This window comes from Anser brachyrhynchus (genome assembly GCF_964034855.1).
Source record: "Anser brachyrhynchus genome assembly, chromosome: 10".
Taxonomy (NCBI): domain Eukaryota; kingdom Metazoa; phylum Chordata; class Aves; order Anseriformes; family Anatidae; genus Anser; species Anser brachyrhynchus.
In genome coordinates, this window is record NC_137705.1 from 17,517,661 (window position 1) to 17,544,304 (window position 26,644).

A 26,644-nucleotide genomic window follows, 5' to 3' on the forward strand; every position below is an offset into this window, starting at 1 on the left:
CAAGACACCCGAATCTCGGCATCTTACACCTAAATCTGAATCCCACCTACAGATGCCAAGCTAATTCTGTGGATACAGCTCTTGGGAAGCAGAAGGTACTGCCACAGACCATGAAGAACAAGCTGGCAGCTGCTGCTGGGCAAAGCAGCGTCAGCGGGGTAGAGATGGCAGCAGGATGGACCTACCAGCCCTGGAGCACAGGAAGAGCACAGAAAGCAATGCACTTCTCTGCTTGACAGAGCATCACCACAGGCTGAGATTTCTGCACTGAAGGAATCAACTGCAAAGGCACTTAATTAGCCGCCATTAGCTCTCACTCAACCCCCAGTGGGATGAGCAGGGACTGCTCCAGGCCTGACACAACTGCTGCAAGCTGTGCACAGTCTCTGTGCACAGCATCCCGCTTCCTGCCCCCCCGCACGCACAAGGAGCTGAAAGCTGCACCCTTTGTATGGGCACACTCCATGGTGGGGCACAGCCTCACGGGGACACCAGGACAAGAGGGGGATGCTGCAGAACTCCGCTCTGCTTGGCTCTTCCCCAGATTGCCCCAACTATGCGCTAAGGGCCACTTCAGAGGACGCTTCTTCGCACTTTGCAGAAGGATGGTACCTGGGCAAGCCTCCGAAGCAGCAGCTCTGACGATGGGCGATTCCAGTCCAGAAAGATCTCGGGGGCCAGCGTGACGGTCATTTCCAGCACCCTGAGCAAGCTCACCGACAGGTCGAAGCACGTGGCACACACCTTCAGCTGGCGGCTGTCCACAAAGTTTCTCTCCAAGCGCTCCGCTGCCTGCTGGATCTACCAAGCAAGAGAGAGAGCTCACCAAGGTGCCTCTTCCCAAAAGAAGGGCCACGACCCCCCCTCCAGCTTGGCTCCCGTGTGTGCCAGGGAACTGCTGCACTCCCAGCCCTGAGAGTAGAGTCCTGAACCTTGCTTGGTGCAGGACACGGGCACGCCTCAGGTGCTGACCACGCAGCCCCAGGAAGGCACACTCACCTCCTGAATCATGCCGATGAACTCGGAGAAAGCCCAGTTCAGCTGGTTGAGGACGCTGTTGAGGAAGCTGGGGGCCAGGTCACGGTCGCTGCGGAGCAGGTCTGCCATGTGCCTCTGCAGCAAGGTGGAGGGGCACGGCTCTGAAAGCAGACACAGCTTCAGTGGCCTGCACCCAGAGCGGCCACGGGTCTGGGGCAAGAGCAGGTAGGAGCTTGCTCCTGGGCTCGTTAAATATTGGCTTCTGTCTTACTGTAAGACAGTAAACGGAGATGGCAGGGTGCTGGGAGGCCGGGCACGACGACGGTGCTGAGCAGTGATCTCGCCTGCTGGGCCTCTGAGCGCTTTTTTGCAATGCCAGCCTGAATTAAGCAGGGACCAGCCCCGCGTGCTTGCTGCTGCCCACGTGCACAGCGCGATGCCCCAGAGCCCCGCAGCCTCGTGCTTGGCTCTGGAGGGTCGCCTCAACTTTAATTGCTCCCGATAGCAGCGTGGCAGCAGCTGCCCAGAGCCAACACCTGCCAAACCCCACTCCTGAGAGGCTTCTGCCTGGTGCTGGGCCGTGCCCTCGGCAGGGCTGCCCACGCTGCCCGGCCAGGTTCAGGAGCACTGACACCGCAGCATCCAGGGGAACCAGCTGTGCTGTGAATGTAAAAGGTCCTTGGGGCGGCATCCTGCTCGAAAGGCCAGCACAGGGGCAAAGGAAACACGGGGCAACCTCCAGCACATCGCTGGGGGTTGAGCAGCAAGGTGTAACTACAGGCAGACTGCTAGCTGGGAACAGCAAAGCCAGGGAGAAATGGCAGGAGACAAGTAGAGATCATCACCTCCGCCAGGAACAGAATAAACTGCTCTGTACACTCCCACTCCTAAGTACGAGATTCTGGTGTGATGGGGACACGTGCCGATGTCTGAGTGCTTACGCTCCAGGCAGGCCAGCACCCTGGCTTTGATCCTGGCTCAAAGCACATCTTTGGGAAGGATTTCATCAGACAAACATCTTTAATGTCCTATGCCCACGCTGTGGTACTTTCCCAGCCCTTGGCAACGTGTGGCTCCGGGGCTGCCTTTTATGTACTCAGCGATCCCAAAGCGGCTTTCCTGCTCAGGGTCCCCCTGAAGCTATGCAAGCCTTTGGCATGGAACGTGTCCCAGAGCAACATTTTACAGTATAATTGTGTGTGGCAGGAAGAATTCTAATTTGAGCTTGGCTCCTGCCCTCTTTATTTGATAATATTTCTTCTTTGCTGCCCCCTCCTTCTGCTGGGAGAGGCAGAGATGCTGCTCTCCATTTGCTTCCTCCAGCTAGCCCTGATTTCACAGACCTTCACGGCAGCCCAAATCACTCCTTCCAAACAGGAACACCTCCAGCCTAGGCAGTTTCTCCTATAGAAACTGTCACGTCTTTGTCCCCTTTGCCATCCCTCCCTGACCCTTGCCAGGTGTCCCAGATTTTCTTTGGAGAGGTGGAATCAGAAGCTCTGGCAGCATGCAAACCGCAAATGCAGGGCAGATTTGCAGGAAGGCATTGTGTGGTTTTGCTTCCTTCTATTCTCCTTTCCTTGTAATTGCTGTTGTGTAATTTGTTCCTTTGACTACGCATCAAGATGCGTTTTGTTGTTGTTGTTTGTTTGTTTGTTTTCCCCTCCGAAAGATCAAACTAGGATTGCAGTTTGAGGATAACCCTTCTGTAAGAATTTATAGTTCAAGATCCTCAGGAACCTGCTGGTTGCAAGGTGCAAGCAGAGAAGCCCAGGAGTCAGTACTGGAGCCCACTGGGTTTTCTTCCCCGTCAGCGACAGAGGCTGGCACGCAGCACGTCCTTAGCAAATCCGCAGATGACACTAAACAAGGGGATTTGTCTGACGTGCGAGGCATCCTGAGAACCTTGAGGGCTGGGGCAAAAAAAACCTTGTCACATTCAATAAGAAGCACAAAATCCTGGATCTGCGGATACCAGCCCTGGCTGGGAACCAGGGGGCTGGGCACCGTTCTGCAGGGGGGCTGGGGAAGATACCAGCTCAGACAGGGGACAGCTGAAGGCTTTTGCTACAACTGAGAGGTGGGTGACGGTGGGAGGATGTGCTCAGAAGATCAAGAGAAGGCGCTGCCCCTCCGAGCGGCCCTGGGGAGGTCACACCTGGCACAGAGCGGCTCCTTCCTCAGGATGGCGCAGGGACAGGCCCCAGGGAGGTCTCCAGCCTCAGGGGCTGGACAAAGCCCCAGCCACCTGGATCTAGTGCCAGCCACAGCCCTCATCTGAGCAGAGGCCGGGCCACATGCCACCAGGACCTTTCCCACAGACACCTGCGATCTTCAACTTTGTCTCTACAGGCCAGCTTGCAGCCCACTTTTAAACCCCATTTTTCCTTTGCATTCACTGTTCCGCCTCTGGTTATGCTGAATTTCACCTCCATTTTCTCTCCCAGTCCCTCAGAAGAGGAAGGTTATTTTGCAGGGCTGGCATTTTTGGTCTTTGCTTTTTTCCTAGCCTCCCCTAAATGTATAAAAAGTGTTTTTTAATAACTGCTGACATATTAGCCCCCCTCCAGCCTTCAAGTACTGAAGCAGTTTTAGGCAACGACCATCAGCCCTCGTGGATGAGCTCTGGGGGTTGTTCCATTGGCCTGCCACCAAAGCCTCTTTTACTGACATTTCAAGTCAAGACAGATCTCCAAATGAAGCGCCCAGCCAAAGCCTACCTCATTTGAAGGCAGCTTTGGTTTTCTGAAGGATGCTTTTCTGCTTGTAATAACTTGCTTTATCCTGACTTTTAGCCAATGACTGTTTCCTCATGGTCTTTTTCCAATAAGTGGTGTGAATTTGCTCCAAGCATCCAATTCCAGGTTCTTAAATGCTTTCCTCGCTGCTAGCAAAGACTATGCCAGTCTGTAAAAGCATTAAAAAGCGGTGCCTCTTGTCAAACCTCTCCGCAGTTACGTAGGGTTTTTTTTTAAGGTTTTAAGCTACCACTAGGAGAAGGGGCACTAAATTGGCCTTTGCTGCTCCTAGGAGGATTGTGAGTCTTAAATACACTGTGAGCGCTGCTGCTCTTTGAAAGCAAGGTAAGAGACCTGCCCTTGGCCATAGCAAGAGCAGCTTCTTCCTCTGCATGCGTTGCGAGATTGGGGTCTCCACAGGGCAATCATTAATGGTATCTAGAAACCTAACTCCGTGTTAGACCCTGGTGCTGTGCTCACCCCCGTTTACAAGTTCACCTTTACCGAGGCATTTCCTCCCTCACATCCCAGTCAGCATCACTATCCTGGGTATTAACACTGACTTTGTGTTTGCCAGTTTTTTGAGAGGAATGTCAGCGTATAAGGAGTCTACGGCTCCTTGTTGATGTGGTTACTTTCTTGATCTTGGCAAGAGTACGTCATTAGTATTTCTAAAACTTGTAACTCCTTAATAGAAAAGGCACTCAGTCTTGGCTTAGCCATCATTACGGCAGATAAAAACCAGTCATTGGAACAGAAATCAGTGGTTTTCCAAGGCCAGAAATTATGACCTCAATGCATTTAATGTGGGCAACAGAGCATGGCTCCGAGCGGTTACGGATACATCTGATGTTTCCACAACAGAAACTTCCCCACAGAAATATGAGTGAAGCAGCTGGAGGAGAAAAAGCAAAGATCTAGGTGGGGGAAAAACAGTGAATAAAAACACTGAGCTCTTTGAAAAGATTATTAGGCAGCCAGAGAGCCCCAGTGCTACAGCAGACACTTCAGTTAGAAGGTTCACCGAGGCCAGGATGAAGCAAAGACGTAAGTTAAAATGCAAAAAACAAAGTGAACATAAACAAACATAGCCAGCAGTCAAAGAAAACAAGGAGAAAAGAGGTAATAGAAAGAAAAGATATAAATGAAACATCTGTGACAAACCTGGCTATACATCCGTTTCCTTAACTGGAGGAAAATATTACAACAGAATTATTTTTAAAACTAGTAATGGGAGAAAGTCAAACAGTAGTTGAGGCCCATTAACAGATAGAGTTAAAAATTAATAAAGCAGACAAAGTGGAAGCGTTCAATAAGTGTAGATAGTTGTAAAGAAGCAGGGTCGTGTACTTTCATCACAGGAAGATAATTATGTACTTTATAGTTTGCTAATGACTCTGGAAGATTTATAACAGGGCCATTTGTGAGACTCCCTGGCCAGCAGACCAAGTGACGTACGTGTGGGGGCTCCGAATGCTGCAGCACTTACAGCAGAGCTGGGAACACAGAGGAGGAAAGCCCCAAATGGTCCAGATTCGGAAGCAAAGCAGTTCCACCCAGCATTAATCTGAGTTTTCAAAAGGATCCAGATGTAAATGCGAAACAGCTGCTGCTCGGTGGCTGCCACGCTCGTAGAATAACCGCGACAACGGTAAGCCAGCAACCCCCACCACCGGTAAATTGGGTCCCTTCAAAGAAGCATTTACATAGGACCAAAAGGAACATTGGTAGGGTGAGGCAGGAGGAAAGCAAACTGCATTCAGGGAATGAGATGTCAAAAAGGTCAGACGCAAGGCATGGTGAAGCCCTAGTGCACGCCTGGGACTCCCGCATGCCTCCAAAGCGAAGTGCTGGCAAACAGGCTAATGCAAGCGCTGGCTCCGTGACCAGCACGTAAGGGAGTTGTTCTACCCAGCACGACACTGGCAATGCTGGGGCTGTTAGGAAAAAAAAAAAAAAAAAGTAAAGAGTGAACACTGGGGCTTGCAGGAGAATAAAAAAGCCTTCCTGAACGAGACAGAGGCTGCACTTTTTTTCCCCCACCACCATTTAGAAGGGCAAAGAAGTGAGCTTCCTTTGGTACATAAACACTTTTGAGGGAGCAAATGTTGTAATATAAACCCAGCAGAGAAAGGCAGAAGGAGCAGCAGGAGATGTACGCTCCCATCAGGAAAATATCACGGATTTATTTCTGAGGCTGAGGAACTACCACTGGAAGGGTTTGGCCAGTTAAACTAACACAGGACGATTCTTTTGGTGTTGTCAGATAGACAGGGTTTCATCCTGGAAGACCTCTAGCTTAGACAATCTGCTGAGGTGAGGGGACGTGGGCGAATCCCCTGGGGCGCCCCGTGCAGCAGTGCAGCTCAGCGATCTCATGGTCCCGCTCGCCCACCCGCCACCACCTGACAGATGTGTGGGCAGAAGGCCTGGGGCAGGGGGCTGCAGGCCGAAGGCACCCTGCAGCTCAGTGACAGCAGTAAAGGCTGGGCCTGGCACGGCTGTGTGCGCCTTAGCAGCACCCGGCCTTGCTTCCAAGCCCCAGGTGGTGCTTCCCAAAGGCAGCAGCTGCCTGAAAGCAAAGCCAGTGGCGGCCCCCAGGACTGCCCCTGCCAGGAGCCGAACCCGAGGCTGAGCCCTGGCTGCTCGGGAGCTGTGCACTGCTGCCCAAGAACAACCCAGGGAGCGAGCAGGACGACACGCAGCCTTGCTGAGCCTGTTCCCCTCTCTGGGCTAACACAGGCAACCATCTCGTTGCAGGGGTGTTCGCCATCAGTGGGAATGGGTAACATGCAGGGCAGAGCAGCCGGTGCTCTGCATTTCTCAAAGATACCGAGAGACAGCCAGCACGCCTCTGTCACCTGCCCAGAGTCCTTCAAAGAAGCATCCCCAGTGCAGGATGAGGCTGGAGCACTAGAGAAGAGGCATTTGCAAAAGCTCCCTTCAGACTGGCCTGCAGAAGCAGACCCAGACAAAAAAATTTTTTTTGGCTCAGACGTTTGTCCTTTTTGTCCCTGCCAATGCTCAAATTGCAACAAGGTGAAGACTGATGGGTGTGAAGGCATCTCCTCCTCCTTTCCCAGGCAGCACCTCAAGGACACCTCTGAGTCCCATGTCCCTCTTCAATTAAATCAGCATTCATTATTGATTCAGTTGCACCTTAAAATAGCAGCCCCAGGATCGAGTCCCCAGTAGCCTGCCCAGCCCACTCCAGGCTCAGACTGCGTGGAGCCATCTGGAGATGGATTTAGAGAGGTCTCGAAAACTGAGGAACTTTGATCCTGCCCGAAAACTTCCCTGGGTGGGGGGGGGTCTCGATGACCACTCTGTAGCACTGACGGCAGCTACCTGGGGGCTTGCTTGTGCAGTTAGAGCGTGCGGGACAGTCCCGAGGTCCCTGCCACATGTACCAGGGCTTCCCCATTGTCCTCCGAGGATGGGAGGAACCCAAGGCTGGCACAGCCTGCAGCAAGGCAGAGCTGCGTGATGCAGCCTCAGAATCTGCCATGTGGATGCCAGCCTCCCTGCCATCTCCCGGGGCTGTAACTGAGAAAAGAGATCCTCGTGTGAACCCCTGTGCCCCCCAAAAGAAGATTCTCTCTACGTGAAACAAAGGAAGGAGGGAGCTCTCTAAAAGCTACTTCACCAGACAAGAGAGGATCACACACCAAACTTACTCTGGAAACTAGCAACAGAGAGATCTCCTGGGCACCCAGAGGCAGGAGAGAGAAAGAGAACAAGAGTGCCATTAGAACAGGGATAGGCAGCTCTCCCCACCAGAAGGGGCTTCCAGCACATCTCCACATGCCCACATCAGGCTGCAGCATCCTCTGTCCCCCATCCCTAAGCGGCTCTCCAGGAGCAAGATCTGGCATGAAGCCTTTTCCACAGCAGAGAGGAACCAGGAGCATATCCAGACTGGCCAAGACCCTGCAAGGGTGAAGCTGAGGACGTGTACTTCAGCTCAGGAAAGGTACCTTCTCCTTCCCATGTCTTTCTCAGATGCAGCGGAGCTGAGGAACCCCTCGGTTTGACAGTAGTGCTGATAACTGAACCGCCATCACAGACAGGACAGGCTCTGCCAGGCTCCAAGAGAAATGCCTGGTTAAAACACTCCCTGCTTGCAAACTTCTCCAGTGCCCTTCCTCCTTGGGCACCCACTCCCTCTCACAGGGTACCTACTGCTTGCCTTAGTCATCAGCTTACCCATAGCAGCTGCTTGCTGCAGACATCAAAGCTACTTCTCCTACGCTTACATTCTGGGGTAACGCTCTGGTAAGGATGCACCCCTGGGCCTCTCACCTTGCCCTTGAAGGGGAGAACCCCCCTTGGGATGAATTCGACCCAGCACCCAGTCTCCAAAAGAGTCATCAGCAAGTGCAGAAGACTGGGAACGCCCAGAAAATGCTGGCTGCAAAGCTCAGGCCTGGATAATCGGTTAGGATCCCCCTAATTCTGCAGCCATCTCTCCCACTGGCCTGGCCCATAGTAGAGATGCCTGCTAGAGAAGATGCCATCCCTCCCTCAACCACCCTTCATAATCCCAAACGCCAGTGCCCCGGCCCACTCACTCTGCAGGCTGGGGAGGCTGGCATCCTCAGGCTTGGTTTTCAGCAAGTGTGGGAGCCGTGTGTATCTGTACCCGAAGCCACAGCCCTGGTAAAAGAGGTGAAGAAAGATCTCAGAGGATGACAAACAGTTGGGTTTCGCTGCTGTTGGAAAGCAAAACGCTCAGTGTCCCCCCAGCCCCAGGTGGTGCGAGAGGCAGGGATGCTCACCCGCCACAGCCTGACGAGAATCCAGTTGGTCTGCGCCCAGGGCCGCTGCTCGTAGGGAGCCAGGAGGTTCTTCATCATGGAGATCCGCCTACCAGACAGAAGACATAGGTCAGCTGCAAAGGGTCTGGGGACAGGGAATTAAATAGGACATACAGTAGGACCCACAGATCTGGGACAGAGCAATACCCACTGGTGTAAGAGAGAAGAAAGGCTCCCCAAAGCAACTCCCGCACTCTGCTGCAGCTCCTCTACCCCCGGCCATGCTTGGCAGCCCACCTGCTCACCCCAAGCCTTGCCACCAGCCCAGCCCTCCCGCAGGGAGCAGGCAGGGCAGCACTTACTGCTCTTCCGGGATCCTCTCTACAGCACGCAGCGAGTGGGGGTAGCAGACATAGCTGGCCAGCGCCTGCATCAGGGAGTCCCGGATGTCTGTGGAGGAACGAGAGCGGGTTAGGACAGGCATCCAAGGACACACAGTGTGCCACAGAGCACTTGAACACCAGAGGCTGGGAGAAACTAGCCCTCTTTTACAACAGACCCTCCCTGGACATGTTCTGGAGAAGAACCAACTTTGCAGACACCAAATTAGTGGGATCAGTTGATGTGGTCAAGGGAAGGGTTGCCAGAGGGACCTAGATAGGCTGGAGAAATGGGCCAGCAGAAACTTCATGAAATTAAAAAAAAAAAAAAAAGGACAAATGGTGAAACCTGGGCCTTTGCAATGCTACAAGCTGGGATTTAGTGGGTGGGGAACAGCACTGCTGAGAGCAACCTGGGGCTCGAGGCAAGCAGTAACCTGAGCTTGGGCCAGCAATATGCCCTGGCAGCAAAGGAGGCCAACAGTATCCTCTGCTGCATCAATAGGAATGTAGCCAATAGATCAAGGGAAGTGATTATCTCCCTTTAGTTAACTCTCATTAGATCCGACTGACACTGCATCCTATTTTGAGACCCCCAATACAGGACAGGCATAGAGTAGAGTGAGTTCAGCAGAGGTCTGCTAAGATGGTCAGGGGCTGGAGCACTTGCCCTGCAAGGAATAGCTAAGGGAGCTGGGCACAGAGATGATAAAGCTTTGGGGTTTACAGCAGCCTTCCAGTACCTGCAAGGAGGTTATCAGGAAGATGAGAGGTTATCACTAAGATGCGGTCCGTGACTGTGGTTACAAACTACTAGCGGTATACGGGGTGAGGGTAAGAAAGAATGGGCACAAATTAAAACGAGAGGTTCACACTGGATATGAGGAAGAATGAGGACAGTCCAGCACTGAAATGGGTTGTGCAGAGAGGCTCTGTGTGGTGCAGCCTTCATCCTTTGAGGTTTTCAAGACCAGAGTGGATAAAGCCCTGAGCAGCCTAGTCTAGCATCATAACTGACCCTGCAGCTAGAGACTTCCCGAGATCGCCTCCAACCTGAATGAATGATACTGTGATTTCTGCCTGACCTACACTTTCAGTCCGAGAAGCATCTGCACCCTCTGTGCAGAGGGAAGCTCAGTCATGAAGTGGGAGTGTCTGAAGGATAAGAGTCAAGTGCCCTGAGTCTGTCTCTTGAGCCCATTGTCTCTTCTGTCTTTAGCCGTAGCAGCTGAGGGTATTCCTAGACTCTTGCCTTCCTGTTAAAGGTTGCAGAGTACTTCTAGATCTACTCCTGTGCAGCCAGCCAGGTAACTTTAAATCATTTTAATCTAGAGCACAAGCTCACCTAGCCAACCTCCACAGAATCAAAAGAGCAGCCAAGCATCCTGGTGCTCTGCTGTGGATGTGACAGTTGCCAGCAGACGAGTGGTATGACAAGCAGCACTGTGGTCTGCGACAGAAAAGTATGCCTACAGTCTTCGCCTGGCCTCTCAGAAAGACAGTGTGATCTAAAGGATGAAGGGAAAGCAGCTTCTGAAAGAGGAGCAGGGTCACTTCTAAGTCTAGATGACACAGCTGAGAGGAGGACTCGTGTGTCCTCCTGGGGAAGCAGGATAAACACGCCTTCAGAAATGGCTACTGAATTAGGAAGAGTTTAGAGTCGTACGAGCCTAGGCCTGTGTCCAAAACTGGTTTCCATGCAGCTGGAACTAGACATGTTGGATCATTCGGTCTCCAGGATCCCCACAGATATGTTACAGGGTCATACACTCAGGGACCTTCACAGAGGACACGCTGAGCTGACGAAGGAAAAACACTGAAGTCTCTTTCTCCAGAAGCAGTGGTTTCCCTACAGATTTAACCAAGATGAGCATCAAGCTGAACAGGGAATCTTGGTTTGGCAGTAGACACAGTCCACTCAGCAGGATGCTGGGTTTCTCCAGAAGCCCAAGTCATGCCCCAAACGCAGAGAACTAAAGGCAGAAGCACACATGCAGAGATCAGCATTTTAGTACAAATTTGTGTTCCTCACGTTAACAAAAGCTCATAGCGCACTGGGGATGTCCGTTTACAGCCCATCTGTATCTGCATCTGCTTGCCTACTCCTATTCCAGCTCAGGAAAAACAGAGACTCACCATCCTTGTGCCCTGGCAGCTAAGAAGAAATCCCAGACTCAGTGTGCAAGTAGCTGGGACACGAGTCCTGCTCTCAAAGGGGTATCCCAGGTCATGTATCTAACCCTGAAATAAGCAGGACGTGCTGGGTAAGGGCAGAGTCCAGACCCTCTTTGTACGTGGAGGTATAGAGCACTCCATGAGCTCAGCAGATAGATCCCAATGCAAGTCTGCTGAGCCACCAGCAGTGGGACCAGTCAGGGCTGCACCGTTATCACCCCAGAGAAGAAGAGAGCAGCTTTACCTGTGCCCACAATCCTCGAGTCAGCAAAGTGCTTGGCCAGGATGGCAGCGAGGCGCATCAGAGTCTCTTCATAGCCTGCAAAGAGGAGGGAGAAGGGGTCACGTAACAGCACAATGGGCAGCCCTGTGGGCCAGCTTTCCCATGGACACAGGACAGGCCCTGGGATTCATTCCTGCTGCAGCTATCTTTGCAGTTTTGTTGTATGTCTAGCTATCAAAACAAACAGATGGGATAACATGGGTCTACAACACAGCCTCCCACCTCAGTGTGCAGAGTCTAAAGCAGTTACTCCGAGAAAGATAAAACCATGCAACTTGGATGGCAAGAGAGAGAGGCTTAACGCAGAAGGGGCTAAGCAACACAACTAGCACCCTGTATCTATGCAGAGAAGCCACGTCCGGCCTGCAGGCCCTGAAGAAATCTGCTACTGCTTAATTATGCTGCTCCCTGAACAGCAGGTACAGCTCTCACTTAATGGATGTGAACACTTTAACTACGTCTTGTTGGCTGGAACGGCAGGTCTTCTTGCCTTTGCAGGCTCTGGAAAGCACAGAACAATTTTGCTAAGAACCACTGGGGTCACATAGCCAGGAAAAGCACAGAACATGCACAGAAGGAATCCACCTAAACAAAGATGGTTGGCACGAATTGGGTGGTCATCTCTATATCCCAGTCCCCATGAAGATTTGAAAACAGTCCCAGTTTCTGCACTCGTGGCACGTCTCCCCCCACCCAGCAACCAGCAGCATGTGTTGTCAGGGCAATGACATCCTCCAGCATCCCAACCCATTCTTGACGGCTCCTTGGAAATGAAATCCATAGCTGCCAGTGATTTTCACTACAGCCGACACCATGACGGCTTTGGGCAAAGCATGGGCTCCCTGCCTTAAGCTCAGTACAGGCCGTAGCTCAGCAGTAGGTACCTACTCAAGGAACAGCACTCAGGACTTGTTCCACATCATATAGATGATACAAAGTGAAGGACATCACAACCAGCAAAGGACACAGATGGGATGCCCTTGTATTTAATCACAAGGATGTGGCTTTATTTAGATTTTATCAGGCCAGAATTAGCAAGGACTCTCTAACCCCTTACCTGGAAGCTCCTCCATGCTATTGACAGGGCTGAAGTAGTTCTTGAGTGCACTGTAGCTGTTCATAGCCACGCTGAGGTAGAACTCTGGCATGAAAGCAAAAAGCGAGCCTGTCCTGTCGCCATGCTCGATGGTGCGGATGCACACTCGCAGCAGCCAATAGATATCCTGCATCTTCTCCTGACCAGAGAGAACACAGCAATCCCCAGTCAGTTCTGAGCAGCTTCTCTTTGGAAAAACACAACAGTCAGCACAATGCTCAGGCCTTACAAACATCTCCGTGTCTGAGGTGCTCCTCAGATGGCTGCTCTAAGTTCATTAACCAGATCTGTGTTGTTGGATCTTCTCACAGAGCCACAGAAGCGTCAGAGGAAGGAACAACCAGGGATCCCTACGCCAACCTCAAACTCAGAGCACAGTGAGCACTAGTATGAGATCAGATCAGCAGTGGCTTTGTCTCACTGAGCATTGCAGCCCTCCAGGAACTGCTCGTTGGTGGGGCCTATCTGACCACACAGGCCTGATGGCAAAAAAAGGCACGCTGATTTTAATTCCAAGTACAGTGGCTGAAGGAAGGCAGGCACTAGCATTCCCAGCATAAATCTGCTGGAACAAAAGCTCATCTTTTGTAGGAACTAACAAATGGGAACTGGCAGAAAGCTTAGACCAACTCAGATCCCTGCAATAGGCAGCCACTGCTTTTTAGATTCTGTGCCAGCCATTCAACCAGCTTTACCATCCTGAGGAATACTGGCTTCTTGCTTCTCTAGCAAAGCTCTGGGGGTCCTAGATCAAACCCAGGAAATTTAAGGGCATCTACATAACTTTAAGCTATAAAAATCAGTACTAACAAAGACATAGGAAGAGGAAATGCTACTTTGTATCCTGTACTGCCAAGAAATACCATAAGCAATAGCGATTTGCATATAAACAGAGAGAAGAGAGTTACACTTCTAATTAAAAAAAAATAATCAGAAGATAAGTGATTTCATTTGCTTAGGGGCTTTTCTAAAGTATGCCACTACCATCTTTGGGAGACTTACATGGGCTTCTTCTGTAAATTACACTGAACTAGTATAAATCAATTAAATTGAATAAAAGACATCTTTATCTCAACACTGACACACACCTCAGCTCAACTGTTGCTTTCAGGATAAAGAACAAGTGTGCAGACAACATTAAGGTAAAGAAAGCTGCATTTGATTTTATAAAGACTTGATAACCTAAAAACATCATCTTAGGTATTGCCAAGATAGAAGAATGCCTACGCCAAGAGGAGAGAGAGACAGTCACCCACAGTGTGACAGATAAATAGCGTCATAATAAAATAAGATGGTACTGTCTACTTTAAGAATGTTTTGGTCTCTCTTTTAGCTAACCTTGAGCCCCTCAGCTCAGAATAAACTAGTAACTAATTCCCCAAAGGAGCAGCCCCTCCCATGCTCAACACCTCAGCACAGAGCAGGACTTCACCTCTAGACGGAGAGCAGAATCAGTCTCTTTCTGTCCAAGAGCACCACTCACACGGGTATGTCCCTCCGCAGCAGGCAGGTCCTGTGGAGGCTGGAGCCCTCTGGGGGCACGTCTCCACTGGGAAACGCCTGTGCCAGCTGTGAGGGGCAGCCCTCGAGGTACAGGCAGTATGGACAGGCTCCTCCACGCAGCCACACTCCTCTCTGGAGCAAGCTCACTCGGCTCCTGGCACACATTTCACAACCCAACTAGTGACCTGCCTTCCCTGCAGACCAAGCAGGTCAAGGCAGAAGCACGAGCAGATGCCGCTGGTAAATCCAGAAGAGTGACAAACCCGCACTCCCGGTGGGAGGCAGGTACCCACATTTAATAGGACAACAGATCATCTAGAGACACGAACAATCGTGGTGGTGACTGATACGCACACTAGTAACGCCCCCCAGCGTCTCAAGAGGAGTCCGGGAAGAAAGGTGTATTTTCTGGCAAGCGTGGTCTATGCTAATGCAGCTGGAGAGCTCCTGCAGTGCTGCACTGTGTTGTGCGATCCTGCTCTGGGAGTGAAGGAGAGGACAAGCAAAGAGCTTGAGTCAGATCAGCCACTGCAGCTCTGCCAGACATGTTCATAGGAGCCACTGTTCTTCCACTCCGTTTACATCCTGGGACACATGCTGCTACTGCATGTTGAGAGAAATGTGTCCTCTTCCCCAGCACAAAAAAACAACCAAAAAACGTACAAACACAGATGGGGCAAGGCAATGTGCAAGGGAAGACAGGAAGAGGAGATCTGCAGAGTGTGAGAGCACAAACTGCTCATGAGAAAACAGACCAGAGACTACACCAGAAGATGGTGAATGCAAGGAAGAAAGAACAACCTGTGCAAACAGTCACTGGGTTACTAAATGTACAAAGCACTCTCTCCCCATAGGAACCAAGTGAAGAAGGGGAGAACACCTGAGCAGAAAAGCCTAACACTTGGATCCTGCAGATTGCAGGAAGAGCCTTAGTGAGAACTCCCTGTGATGCACAGCACAGCTCAGGGAAATGCTTCACAGTAGCCTCTGTCCTCTAGGCACTCCCCAGGAACTGGACGGGGCATTTGACCTGAACCCTTCTGTCTGCAACAGAGACCTGACTTCCTGAGGGAAAGCCTACAGCACCACCCAAAGCTCAGAACAGATCGGGATGTGTCCTAACAAACACTTAGGGACCAAAGCTGGGACAGGAGGGGGTCCAGGCCTCGGAAGGAGGCTCTTCATGCACATGAAGGCAGAAACAAGCCCCACAGATCAGCATTGCTCCAGCACCGGCAAAAACGTCATGTGTGACACCACAGATACAGAGACACACTCTCTCGGTATCTTCTGAGCTGCTCACATTACACTCCTGCCCACCTTCGAATAGATGGTGACGTTTATCCAAGCAAGGCGACGACTTAGGTGATTGAGTTTCTCAGAGAAGACCTTTTGGCTCTTCAGCAGCTCCTCATGGATGTCTCTCCTCTGAAAAAAAGAGTACAGAAATGCAAGGGCAGACATCACTTCCACTTATCCTTTTTCAGAGCTGGACAAACAACACAAAAGCAAGTAACACCTTGGGGCTAGCTAGGGAGTATTAACAGGAAAGGAAGGGGTCAGCAGCCTTTCTGCAGAGGGAGTGGGAATCAGTGCTATAAAAAGCATTTACTGGCCTCAGCTGCAGCCCACAAGGCCTGATGCAGACACTGGTCCAGTGTGGAGAGTGGCTTTAGGGTCAACTGCTGTCAGAGATACTTTTTTAACGCATCATCAGATACATTCAGTCTGACAGCTGGAACAGGACATAAGTGTCCCAAGTCCAGCACAGCAGGGTATTTCATACTTTTTTTTTTTTTTCTGAACCTTTCATTGTGCTTGTGAATGACAGATGTAAGGAATAGCCCCAGCAGCCCAAGCAAAAGTGGTGTGGCTGGAGGTTGGAGAGTCTCCTCTGAACAGGAAACCTTTCCAAACCACAAATCACAATCCTGGGGTACCCCCACATTCCCACCCCAGGAGGCTGGCTCCAAGCTGCCTGCAGCACACAGAGGTTTGCGAGTTGCCGCAGACTGTCTGGGAGAAGCCGAAGCAATTACTTCAGTGCCTCTATTCCTTGAGGCAGTGGTACAATGGGTTGGCACAGCATGAAATGTGGTTGCCAGCTCCAGGCATGGATTACTACCCCAACAAGACGTTGCTCCAAGGCTGGAAATCAGGCACCGTGCTTCATGCTTTTTGCCAGGTACTGAGGAGCTACCAGAGAATGAAGCGAGGAGTCCAGCGACACTTACCCTCTTTGGGCAGCGGCTGATTTTTTCCTCTGTGTCTTTCAGTGCCATGGCATACTCATTCACATCATCTGACACACCAACCATCTGAAAAACAAGCAGATTCCAACAATAAATGAGGGTATTTTTTCCCCTAGATACACAAGCATGCAATCAGATCCCCCATGGGGGTTGGGAGGACACACAGTCACTAAGCAAGCAGAAAACAGAGAGTCAGTGTAGGAACAATGGAGGTTGGGAGAATGGATGCCTGCAAAGCATGTGTCACTTACTTTCCCGAGCTGCTGGTGGACGCTGAGGTTGTACATCATCACTATTCCATCCAGGATTTCCAGGAGGGAGTTCTCTGTGATGGGCTGGTCTGGCTCCTCTGGAGGTCTCCCCAGTAAGAGACCCTCATTTCCATGGCTGCCTTCAACTGCAATCCGCCCCCAGGACAGGAGAGAAGTTCTCAGCACGGCATTTTGGCACCTCAGCTTCTGCCTGCACCTCTCCCAAGTCAGTGGCCAAAGCTCTGCTGTTCATCTAAAACACATTCTTCCTTCCCATCCCGTGTGATTCACTAGTCGCACAAACACACCATCCCCATCTCACTGCCTGCATCGGGCTGACCTGGCAGACCTGCTCAGACAGACCCAGGCTGTGCTTCAGGGACCTGCCTGGTCCCACCCCAACAACAACCGTGCTGCCTCCGCACTACGTCCCTGCAAAGTCTCGCTGCGCTTGCAGGAGCCAAGGCAGCATCTCTTTGCACAAAGCGACACCATCAACGGTGTCACATGCAGGACAGCCAAGTGGCTGACTGCGGACTTGTGGGTCTCAGTATGCGCTGGAAACGGGAAGGAGCAATGCTGGAAGTAATTAGATTGCTTTATTCTTGAGAGTACTGGGAGCTGAAGATGCCCTTCTCCCAGGGACCAGCTGGGCCACGCTACCATGCAGCAATACTCACTGTCCTCCTCTGTACGCTGCTCCACACTCAGCGTGCGCACTTTGACCTTCTCAAGGGCGCCAAGCGGCCGCCGCGGGTTCATCAGGCTGACAGCCGCGGTGCTGAGGAAACGGTTGGCGCGGCCCAGGGTGGGCGAGCTGAGCCAGCCAGGTCTGGCAAGAGCTCCACCGATGGCCAAGGCGGCAGAGGGACGCTGAGACTGAGAAGAAATTAAGGGAGGAACAGTTCCGGCTGTTAGGCTGCTGACTACCCCCTTGTCCCTGCAAGGATTTTGGTACAGATGGACAGGGGCTACTGGAAAGGGAGGAGGTACCTTCCCCACCGAGTCTGGGCCAGCAGTGGCCAGTTAGCAGACGTGTGTTCCTTCCTAAGGGCGCATGCCAGGCACAATCAGCAGATCTGCACAGCAAGAAGCTGTGTCTACAGTTGCTTTGCACCCCTTCAAATGCAAGTGTCAAGAGCTGCCATTGAAGAGAGGGGGCACACTTGGGTCTGTGAGGAGTTAGAATGTGGAGAAGAGAAAATTTTGCTGCTCAGACTTGGTGCATCCAGGACCTTGCTGATCTACGGCAGCTCCCGTGCATGCTTAGCTGTTTACCCAATTGCTCACGGGCTGCTTACAGTCCCAGCCCAGACACTGCTTCTCTCTAAAGCAAAGCTCAAATAGCTAGAGGCTAAGCTTGTTGCCCCAGCTCCAGGGGCCCCACTGATGAATTGCAGTACATGGCTCACCTGTGCTGCTGATGTTGCTGATTCCTCATCTTCATCAAGATCATCCATAGTCACTGACTGCAGTTCTGCAGGGTCAATCAAGACATTGGCTTTTGCAGCCAGGTCATCTGCACAAAGCACACCAGAGCAGCTGTGAATGCGCGAGTTACCTGTCACAGCCCTAGGCTCATCTTCTTTCCTGCTTCTCAGCAGCAGAGAAGCAGCCAGTGAAGCTGGACGCTGCATCAGAACAGGCTCACCGTTCCCTTTATGTGGAATAGATCTGCCCTTGCTAACAGAACGAAGACCAAGCAGCTCACCGAGAACGCGTTTCTGTTCCTGTTCCTACCAGCAGCAAACAGAATAACTAAGGAACCAGGAGACAACTGCTGGGGACAAACTGGAGTAGCATAGGGAAGGAAACTCAGGGCCTGAGACCATTTGATAAGCCTCCAACTCTTCAACACTGCCCCATTTTATGTCCCCAATTCACTAGGACTGCAGGTCCCCTATAGCCCAGAGGAAGGCTGCTCTGATGGAGAGGGACTCTATCACGGAGTGTATTGATAGGACAAGGAGTAATGGCTTTAAACTAAAAGAGGGTAGGTTTAGATTAGATATAGGGAAGAAATTCTTCACTCTGAGGGTGGTGAGACACTGGAACAGGCTGCCCAGAGAAGTTGTGGATGCTCCATCCCTGGCAGTGCCCAAGGCCAGTCTGGATGGGGCTTTGGACAGCCTGGTCTAGAGGGAGGTGTCCCTGCCCATGGCTGAAGGGTTGCAATTAGATGATCTTTAAGGTCCCTTTCAACCCAAACCATCCTCTGATTCTATGACAGCTACGCTGTACAAAGCCTGAACACCGTGTCTTCTAGTCCACAGTCATGGGTTTAAAGCTGTCCAGGAAGGACACGGGGCTGCTACGTGTTGGAGTGTTACAGCAAGGAAAATGCAGACATTTTCACACCCAGCAGAGCCGTGCTGATGGTCAGCGCTTTGACAGCTCCCAGCCCTTGGCTGTGGTGCAGCAAAAGCACTACCCCAGCAGGTGTTCCCAGACTATCCCCCTTTCCTCCACCAGCCAAAGGCTGAAGCAAGATCCCCGAAGGACTGCTCGACTTGGATACCCAGTCTTACCGCTGCAGGCCTCACATGCCACTACAGCTGCAGCAAGGGGGGCTGGAGCTGCTGACGTGCCAGGGCAAACTGTAGGTCTAACCCCTGTTCTACAGGCAGCCTCCCTGGCTTTGCTTGCTGGGCAGGCTGAGGGTGCTCTGACACAGAGAGTGATACTGTGCTCAGCTCCTCTCCCTTATGCCCACCACACACCATAAGTCTGGGGAAAGGAGTAAAAGCTCAGCAAGAGAAAATCAGGATATTAGATTAGAAAAAAGTTTCCAACTGAACATTCAGGCTAAGGCACGCAATTAGGAAAAGATGACAAATTAGTGCCCCAATCAGGGATGTAACGCCGTCAAGTTAAAGGACGCTCCACACCAGACAGATGCTGTCTTCTCTAGAGTAACTTGCATCTCACTAAAGCTCAGATCTTCTCTCCTTCCATTTAATCACAATTCATTATCCACAGCTCCCTCCCTGGGATGTCTCTTGGGTGAACTTCAGCCAGGACCTGGGGTGCAGGTATTGGAAGCAAGAGCACTTACCTTTCAGAGTCTTCTTGAGATGAGACAGGAGACCTCCAAGTCGCTGAAGGTCAAAATAATCCACCTTCCCGTTATAGAAAAGCTGGGGAGGGACATACGCCTCTAAAGCAGAGAAGGAGATTTGTTTGTCCCATCAGTCCCATGCACAGGACCCACACACACACCAGCACAAACAGGTAAGCCCTCAGACAGACCCCACGGCCCAGCCTGAAGCCACGCTGAGTGACAGCTTGTGTTCTTATAAGAACACAAGCCATTGAGGCAGAGGCAACTTCCACCATAAAGTAAGCACGAGATTTGCACAGAAACAAGAGCAAGTGATGGTCATTGACAACAAGGCTCCCAGCCACAGGCACTGGGGAAAATTGGATCCTTGGAAAACTCGGCAGCTTTCCACCCGGCTACTCCAGCTCAGACACTGAGTGCCACAGGGTACTGTAAGGCACTTATTGAAAGGATAAGCCAAAAGCAAGAAAAGGGACAGGCACAGCTGGGTTCAAGAGTGGAAAAGCAACTGGCATTGACTTGATTTCCCCATAATCCCACAGTCTCAGAACCAAGAAAATACACAAATATCGTTCCCTCCACTTGAACTATTGGACCACTGAGCTACCCTCCTACAGACCCATAATCAATACTGGACTCTGCTCCAGAGCATACAGGATGAACTAGCAAATATAGGTGATATTCTGCAATTCTCAAAGGAATTATCCAGAATTGGTCAAGGTATTAAATGGAATGGATCTGCATATAGGAGTTTCCAAGAATGACTAGGAAATACAAGCACAGGGTGATAGAAGGCACCAGCACCCATGGGAAACACAAAACCTTCAGCATCCTGGAGAGGCAAACCCTGGCCCAAACACAGAAGCATCCTCAAAGCTTCTCCACCAGACCTTACCATCACTGCTCAGTGCAGCAGGGGTCTTTGCCTTGTGGCCATCCCAGAAGAAACGCAGGGCAGCAATAAGCCGGTGCAGGAAGCACACCATGTACTCTGGCGGGCACAGCACAGTCAAGTTCTAGGGCAACAATGAGAGTTCAGCCATTAGGGCAGGTGTGAAAGTGCATCTTAGTCCCAGTGGCCACATGGGACAGGCAGAAGAAACCTGTTCTCAGCCTTGCTCACGTGCACCAGTTTGCAAAGAGCACCTCTAGTTTCCAGCACTGGGATGGAGCCCAGCACTGATGGCAGGCAGCAGCTTCCACCTCTAAAGTCCTTGGCCCCAAAACAAGCTGGTCTGATAGAGGAGGATGTATACCACGTGCTCCACCACTAAAGGCGGGCTGCTCTTCAACACAGAGAGGCAGATGAAGAAAGGGTTGATTCCAAAGCTGCAGGCCGACAGCCTGACCCAGAGCTGGAAGGCCAGTCCTCATCCAGGCGGGGAAGAGGATGCTGAAGCCAGCAGGCCAACTGTGGCAGAGCACACCACAGCTGCACTTGAGAGATTTTAGCAGGATATTCAACTCACACCCAAGGCTGCTCCCAAGGATCTCCTTCCGCCTGAATCACTACACAGGACTTGGTTAAGCTCCCTGGTTTCTAGCCTCAGATTTTCTCCCTCCTCCCCACACACTGCCATATCTAGATCTCAATTGCTCATCTGCTGGAAGCAGCCCAGCCGAAAGGGTAAGAGCTCCCACCCTGGAGGTACCAGCTCTCAGAGTGAGGCTTGCAGTAAGGCTTACCCCTCTGTTGCTAGCATGTTGCTAACAACATTGCTCTGTTGCTACTTACCCCTCTGTTGCTAGCATTTTCCTGAAGAAACTTGCGGAATTTGTTCAGGAAGATGTATCTGGAGGCTTCCCCCTGGCAGGAGGAAAAGTAGATGGTGAACTCACACGGAAAGGCATTAATTGTCCACCTCTGCAATATGTTTGCCTCAAGTCATGCTTGCCCAGGGGTGCATTCAGGCTTTAGGCACTTAAAGCAGAGGGGCACGCTATTTTTTTCCATATTAATTAGGCAGACCCCCAGCGTAACCCTACATCAACACGCATCCAGAAACCCCACAAAAAGGTCTGGGTCTAGAGTGATGCCTGAGTACTGATGGGGCCTGAAGGTACTGAGGTACTGAGAACAGAGCAGCTCCCAGTATCTGCCTGGGAGCCACACTCCGTAGCAGAAAGCAACTGACCCAGTCTCCACCAATGCTGGAGCACCCACGAGTATCTCACAGGCCACTGCTACGCAGTGCTGAGTTTTCTGAGGCCTGTACTGGGATGCACTGATCACGGCCAACAGATATTCAGCTTTACCCAGATGAGCACTCTCCACCTGCTCCCTAGAGGCACGCGCTCACATAGCTGATGTTTCATTTCTCTCTGGAATTAATATTAGTTGTCAGAGTAGAATGAACTGCAGTCAGATTGTGACTGCTTAGTTCAACAGAGACCCAAGACTGGCCTAGATGCAGCTCATATAACCGGTTAACACTGGCATAGCATCTGATACCCCTTTAAACAGAGTCCAAAGTCTCAGTTTATGCAATTCAGCCTGCCTTAATGGATCAGTTAGAGAATTACTTCTGAGGACCGAAGGTCTCAACAGATGCACTTCTGTACAGACACAGTGATGTGTTAGCCACCACACAACTCCCAGAACTGCTGCTGGTCCCAGAACTGGCACTCGAACTCTAACAGAAAGTGCAAAAATCTGTACCTTACAAGTCCTGGGATGTGGAGATACTGGAGCAAAAAATCCACAGAGTGCTTACCCCTCCTCTGTCTTTGTTGTTCAGCAGCAACTTCAGAATCTGAACCTGGAGACCTTCCACCACTAGAACAGGGACAAAACAGTCTGCTGTCAGACAACAAAAACTGGAGGACTACCGCCCACCCACATTAACCCCAACTGCAGTACCCTGTCACCAGGAGAAAGGCCACCTCCCCAGCACAGGCCGCCCAGGAAGAACCAGCGTCAGCAGAATGTTAGTCCCATCACTGTGAGAATTTTCTCTTTCTCCACCTAGCAATAAATCCATCCCCATCTGATGGGGATGCCCCTAAAGGGGACAGCCACTAAAGGGGAGTTCTGGCTTGCTCACGTCCCCTGGTGGGATGTTGCAGCTTGTGGATTGGTCCCTCTGGCTGCACACAAGGTATGGGGTCTTGGCAGTTTCCATCTTTCCTCACAAACCTTCGATGCGTTTCTTGAGCCGCTGGCAGCCTCTTTCATACGCCCGCCGCCTCAGCCTTTCCTCAGCACTCTCCTCCTTCACTTCCTTACTCTCCTTGCCCTGGTTGGGGGACAGACCCTGATTAAGAAGAGAGCACTGCACAAGGAAAAGTGTCTTGTCAAAGGAGGAACAGAAGCTCACTGAGACAATGTACAAGTGCGTGACAGCACCTGGCACCACGCCTAAACAGGCCTCCCCTGGCCTTGTAATGAATAATGTCAGGAGATCTTTTGAGGACACACAAGACAATCTGCAGTTCCTTAGACTCTATGAGGTTCCCTTCCAAATCCGTTGCCACAGAAAACTGTTCCCTTCCCTGTCCCAAGCAACGTACCCTAAACATCCCTGATAAGGGAATAATAAAGATGATAAGGCAATGTAGAGGCTACAACTCTCACACAGCTCTGAAGGGTCCACCAACGTTAACACAGTTGGAAACACGGGGCCAGCAAATGATGGGTACGGCTGGCCACCAAATTTCTTTCAGTCTCCTTAGAGGAAGATGTGCCCTTACTCACCTCCTTGGTGAAGCGGTTTGGCCACCACGTGGTGGGAATGAGCTCTTGCAAACCAGCCTCCTCCACGCGAAGCGGGCTCTTGATGTAGAAGAACACAACCGAACGGAGCACATCAAAGCTGCGGCAACGTTAAAGCAAGCACAGCAGCTACATCAGAGAAGGGGCAGGGCGTGTTCCCTGAGCCGTAGTGAGAGACCCCTCTCCAACAACCACTCAAAGCTCTGCAAAATCCAGAGCCCCCTTCTCCTGGGAGAAGGCCCATGCAGTTATCACAGCGGCTGCCCAAATGCTACAACAGCAGCTGGACTGCTCAGAAGCCTGTTTTGCTCTAGGGACACCAGAGAGGTTGGTCAGGTAGAAATAAAGTCCTGTGTGTTAGTGATGTGGATGTGACCTTCCCTCGTGGCACTGTTTCCCCCTCCTCAAAGCAGAACTTTGCAGAGAATGGTGTCAGGCAGACAGAGGAGACCTGAGCAATTAGAAATGAACTCCCAAAGATGGAGTGGCTTCTGCCTCCCAGGACCTGCAGATCCTTTCAGTCTCTTTGGCTGTGTTATCGAGGGCAGGGGGGATGAAGGCTAGAGGAGGCACAAAGGATACAGAACATTGCTGAGTAGATATTTCCTGGATTTCTCATGCTTCAAGACTGCAATGGTGAGACGGAGGTAGTGAATCTACAGAAACAGAAGAAGCAAAACTGACTCCATCTACAGAAGAGGACACAACTCTCTAAGAGGTACAATGGGACAGAATTGTCATCTCTAAATCAAACAACTGCAGATTATCCAAAACATCAGGTACCCCTGGACAAGGGGACATAATAGAAGTTAGCTAGTCACAAATTCCTGGGGATCAAGAAGTACAACTCACTTGCAAACCCAGGTCTGGGATGATGGGAGAAAACCTGTAAGCCCGCAGCAGTGACATCAGTAGCTGCTTGAGGCACTCGTGCACTTCATACTCCTGAGAAAATAAGAAACACATTGAGCAGCAACAGCAAGGTGTCAGGAACAGCGATAGGTCTCAGAGTGTGGCTTTGGAAGGATGCAGCATTCACTTGTGCACTGAAAATGGAGGTGCTCAGAACCCACAGTGTCTGTTCACCTGACTCAACAGGGAAGTCTGAGCAGTGGCTGGTGCCATCACCTTGCTACAGGGAAAGAAGCAGCTGCACTAGTAAAGCAAACCCAGCAGACGTCTACGACAAACCAAAGTCCCAGGTCCCATTTGGCTGGGGTAAGTCACCCATGCCCACGTCCCCCAAACCTACCCAACACACGGTGTTGGCAGAACCAACCCCGAAAGGAAAGACAAGTTACTCTTGTGTAAATGTGATGATGGAGGAGCTGTTCTTTTGAGCCCAACCGACAGCCAGCCCACAGGATAAGAGCTGTCTCTTCTACAAACTCAGCAGCCCCACTGGGGCATTTGGCTTCATTTGGTGAGCCAGACAACCTCAGGGAAACAATGGTCTACTGCAAAAACAGGCATCTGATCACCAGTAAGGGAAAGAAGTTGATCACTACCAGTATTTTTGGGTGAAGTTTCCTATGCTCAGCACCTCCAGTGGCCTCCCTGGGCATGAACCAGTGCCCTAGCAACTCACCTCCATGAGAAGCCACATGAGATCCAGCAGCTGCTGAATAAGGGGATGGGCCTCCACTGCCCCTCCTCGCTCCAGGATGCTCAACAGGAAGGTCATGAGCACATCTTCCACCAGGTACACCTTGCACTGCAGACAGACAGGCAGGTCAACAGTCCTCCAGGGCAGAGTCATTTCCGAGCAAAGGCCAAGGCCCAGTTCACCTCCCCTTGCAAGCACAAAACCAGGTACCTACAGAAACTTGCACTGAGCAGTCAAAACTCACCATGAGAGGGGAGAAATAATTGAAGATGTGGGCTAATGTGATCAACACTGTGGGTTCTCCCTGCAATTGCCACATGGATGTGTCCTTCTCCACCAGCTTCCCCTCCTGCAATGCCAAACCCAGAAAAACACACAGCTTGGAGCTAGCCCAGTCCACCCTGCACCAACGACTGAAAGAACTGGGGGCCTGGAGTAGCCACTGTTTGCTACCCCACACCTCATTGGGCTAGAAAGCTTGAATGTGGCAAATGAGGGTGGCAAGGCATCCAGGACCATGCCTCTGGAGAGCTGTAGTTCAGATCAGACATCATTTATTATCAGTAACGTGCATGCAGCCTGACAATCTGTTTTTCCAGAACATGGTTTGAGTGCGTGTGACTACTTGTAAATGGGAATCCCTGCAGGAGACCTCAACTAGTAAGCCAGGCCTCCAAGCAAGCTGAGATCAGAGCAGAGGGCATTCCCTGTCCTTTGTGCAGAAACAGATCATCTCTCACCCTAGAGGAAAAAAATGTTTTCTAGTGAACACTGGTATAGCCAAAACAGTTCTCAAGGCAGACCTGCCTTGAGAACTTGACTGCATCATGGCACCAGGACATCAGGAAAACGTTTGGGATATGAACAAGTTTCTTTCAAGGCTGCAATATCACATGCATCAGTTCTGACCCCAACAAACTTCACCCCTTGGAAGAAAACGTCTTAGGACTGAGAACGAAGCCCAGTATGATTTAACTTTAGCCTCAGGGTGGAACTATTAGGAATCCCATTTTGCAAGTCCAGAGATGTGCATGCCCCATGCAAAAGCAAGCAGGTGTTTAGACTCATAGGTGTATGGAAACATCTGAGCTACCAGCAGGTACAAAGAAGTGCATAAGCATGTTTCCTGGCATGATGCCCCACAGACCTGCTCAGGAACCTTAGCCTACCGTCACATCGATCCCGATATGGATCACATTCTTCAGGTAGCCTAAAAGCCTGCGAGCCTTCACGAGGTCTGAGACAGGAGGGTCTTGCAAGGGGTGGTAGCCTTCCACTGGATACGTAGGCAAGTGTTAAGGTGCAATCCGATCCTTTCAAGACTTCTTTTGTTTGTGCAAAGAAAATAGTGTCTCTCTATTTTACTTTATATCCATGCATGCCTAAGTCACAGTTCAAATCAAATAAATAGATGATAAGCCATAAGATCTTTTCCCCACTTTGCCCATACTGCAACCACCAAGGATTTCCCTAAATGCTCTGTCCTCATCAGAAAGACCACCAGGAGCCTCCATGACAGCTGTCAACAAGCACATCCAGGACTGCTCTGACAAGGGCTGCAGGTCTCAGCTTCTGCACAGAGACAGCAGGCAATTCTCCTACCACGTCAGAGGTCCTGCATACCTGAGAGGTGGAACAGACCTGAAGCCAACAGGCTCAGAAGCACAAATGCACAAGGGTTTCCAGACCTGGAGAGTGAGACCTTTGCAGGAGCTGAGTGCCTGGGATCTGGCATCACGCAGCTGCAGCGTAAGCTACTGAGTGAGAGCTCAAAGCAAACCTCATTTCAACAATTGCTGGCACCTGAAAAGGTGACTGCGTGCCTTGCAGTTGTGCACCGAGAGATGGCTGC

General features: G+C 51.2%; 1 protein-coding gene across 2 annotated transcripts in view; it reads right to left on the reverse strand.

The window, feature by feature from the left end:
* RNF123 (ring finger protein 123) overlaps positions 1–26,644 on the reverse strand; it is a 50,846-nt gene that overhangs the window by 14,009 nt on the left and 10,193 nt on the right. Inside the window, exons 11-33 of one of the 2 annotated variants that reach the window (XM_080606619.1) lie at positions 25,962–26,076; positions 25,037–25,141; positions 24,775–24,900; positions 24,039–24,131; positions 23,769–23,842; positions 23,169–23,286; positions 22,611–22,710; positions 22,189–22,250; positions 21,210–21,281; positions 20,370–20,490; positions 19,469–19,570; positions 17,826–17,932; positions 17,094–17,292; positions 16,414–16,559; positions 16,145–16,228; positions 15,231–15,338; positions 12,369–12,546; positions 11,273–11,347; positions 8,836–8,923; positions 8,495–8,582; positions 8,288–8,372; positions 1,000–1,139; positions 613–801 (exon numbers count right to left, since the gene is read on the reverse strand). In XM_080606619.1, the coding sequence (XP_080462745.1) occupies positions 613–801; positions 1,000–1,139; positions 8,288–8,372; positions 8,495–8,582; positions 8,836–8,923; positions 11,273–11,347; positions 12,369–12,546; positions 15,231–15,338; positions 16,145–16,228; positions 16,414–16,559; positions 17,094–17,292; positions 17,826–17,932; positions 19,469–19,570; positions 20,370–20,490; positions 21,210–21,281; positions 22,189–22,250; positions 22,611–22,710; positions 23,169–23,286; positions 23,769–23,842; positions 24,039–24,131; positions 24,775–24,900; positions 25,037–25,141; positions 25,962–26,076 (2,575 nt within the window). The remainder of the gene's footprint in view (positions 1–612; positions 802–999; positions 1,140–8,287; positions 8,373–8,494; positions 8,583–8,835; positions 8,924–11,272; positions 11,348–12,368; positions 12,547–15,230; positions 15,339–16,144; positions 16,229–16,413; positions 16,560–17,093; positions 17,293–17,825; positions 17,933–19,468; positions 19,571–20,369; positions 20,491–21,209; positions 21,282–22,188; positions 22,251–22,610; positions 22,711–23,168; positions 23,287–23,768; positions 23,843–24,038; positions 24,132–24,774; positions 24,901–25,036; positions 25,142–25,961; positions 26,077–26,644) is intronic. The other variant, XM_080606618.1, reaches the window with a different exon arrangement.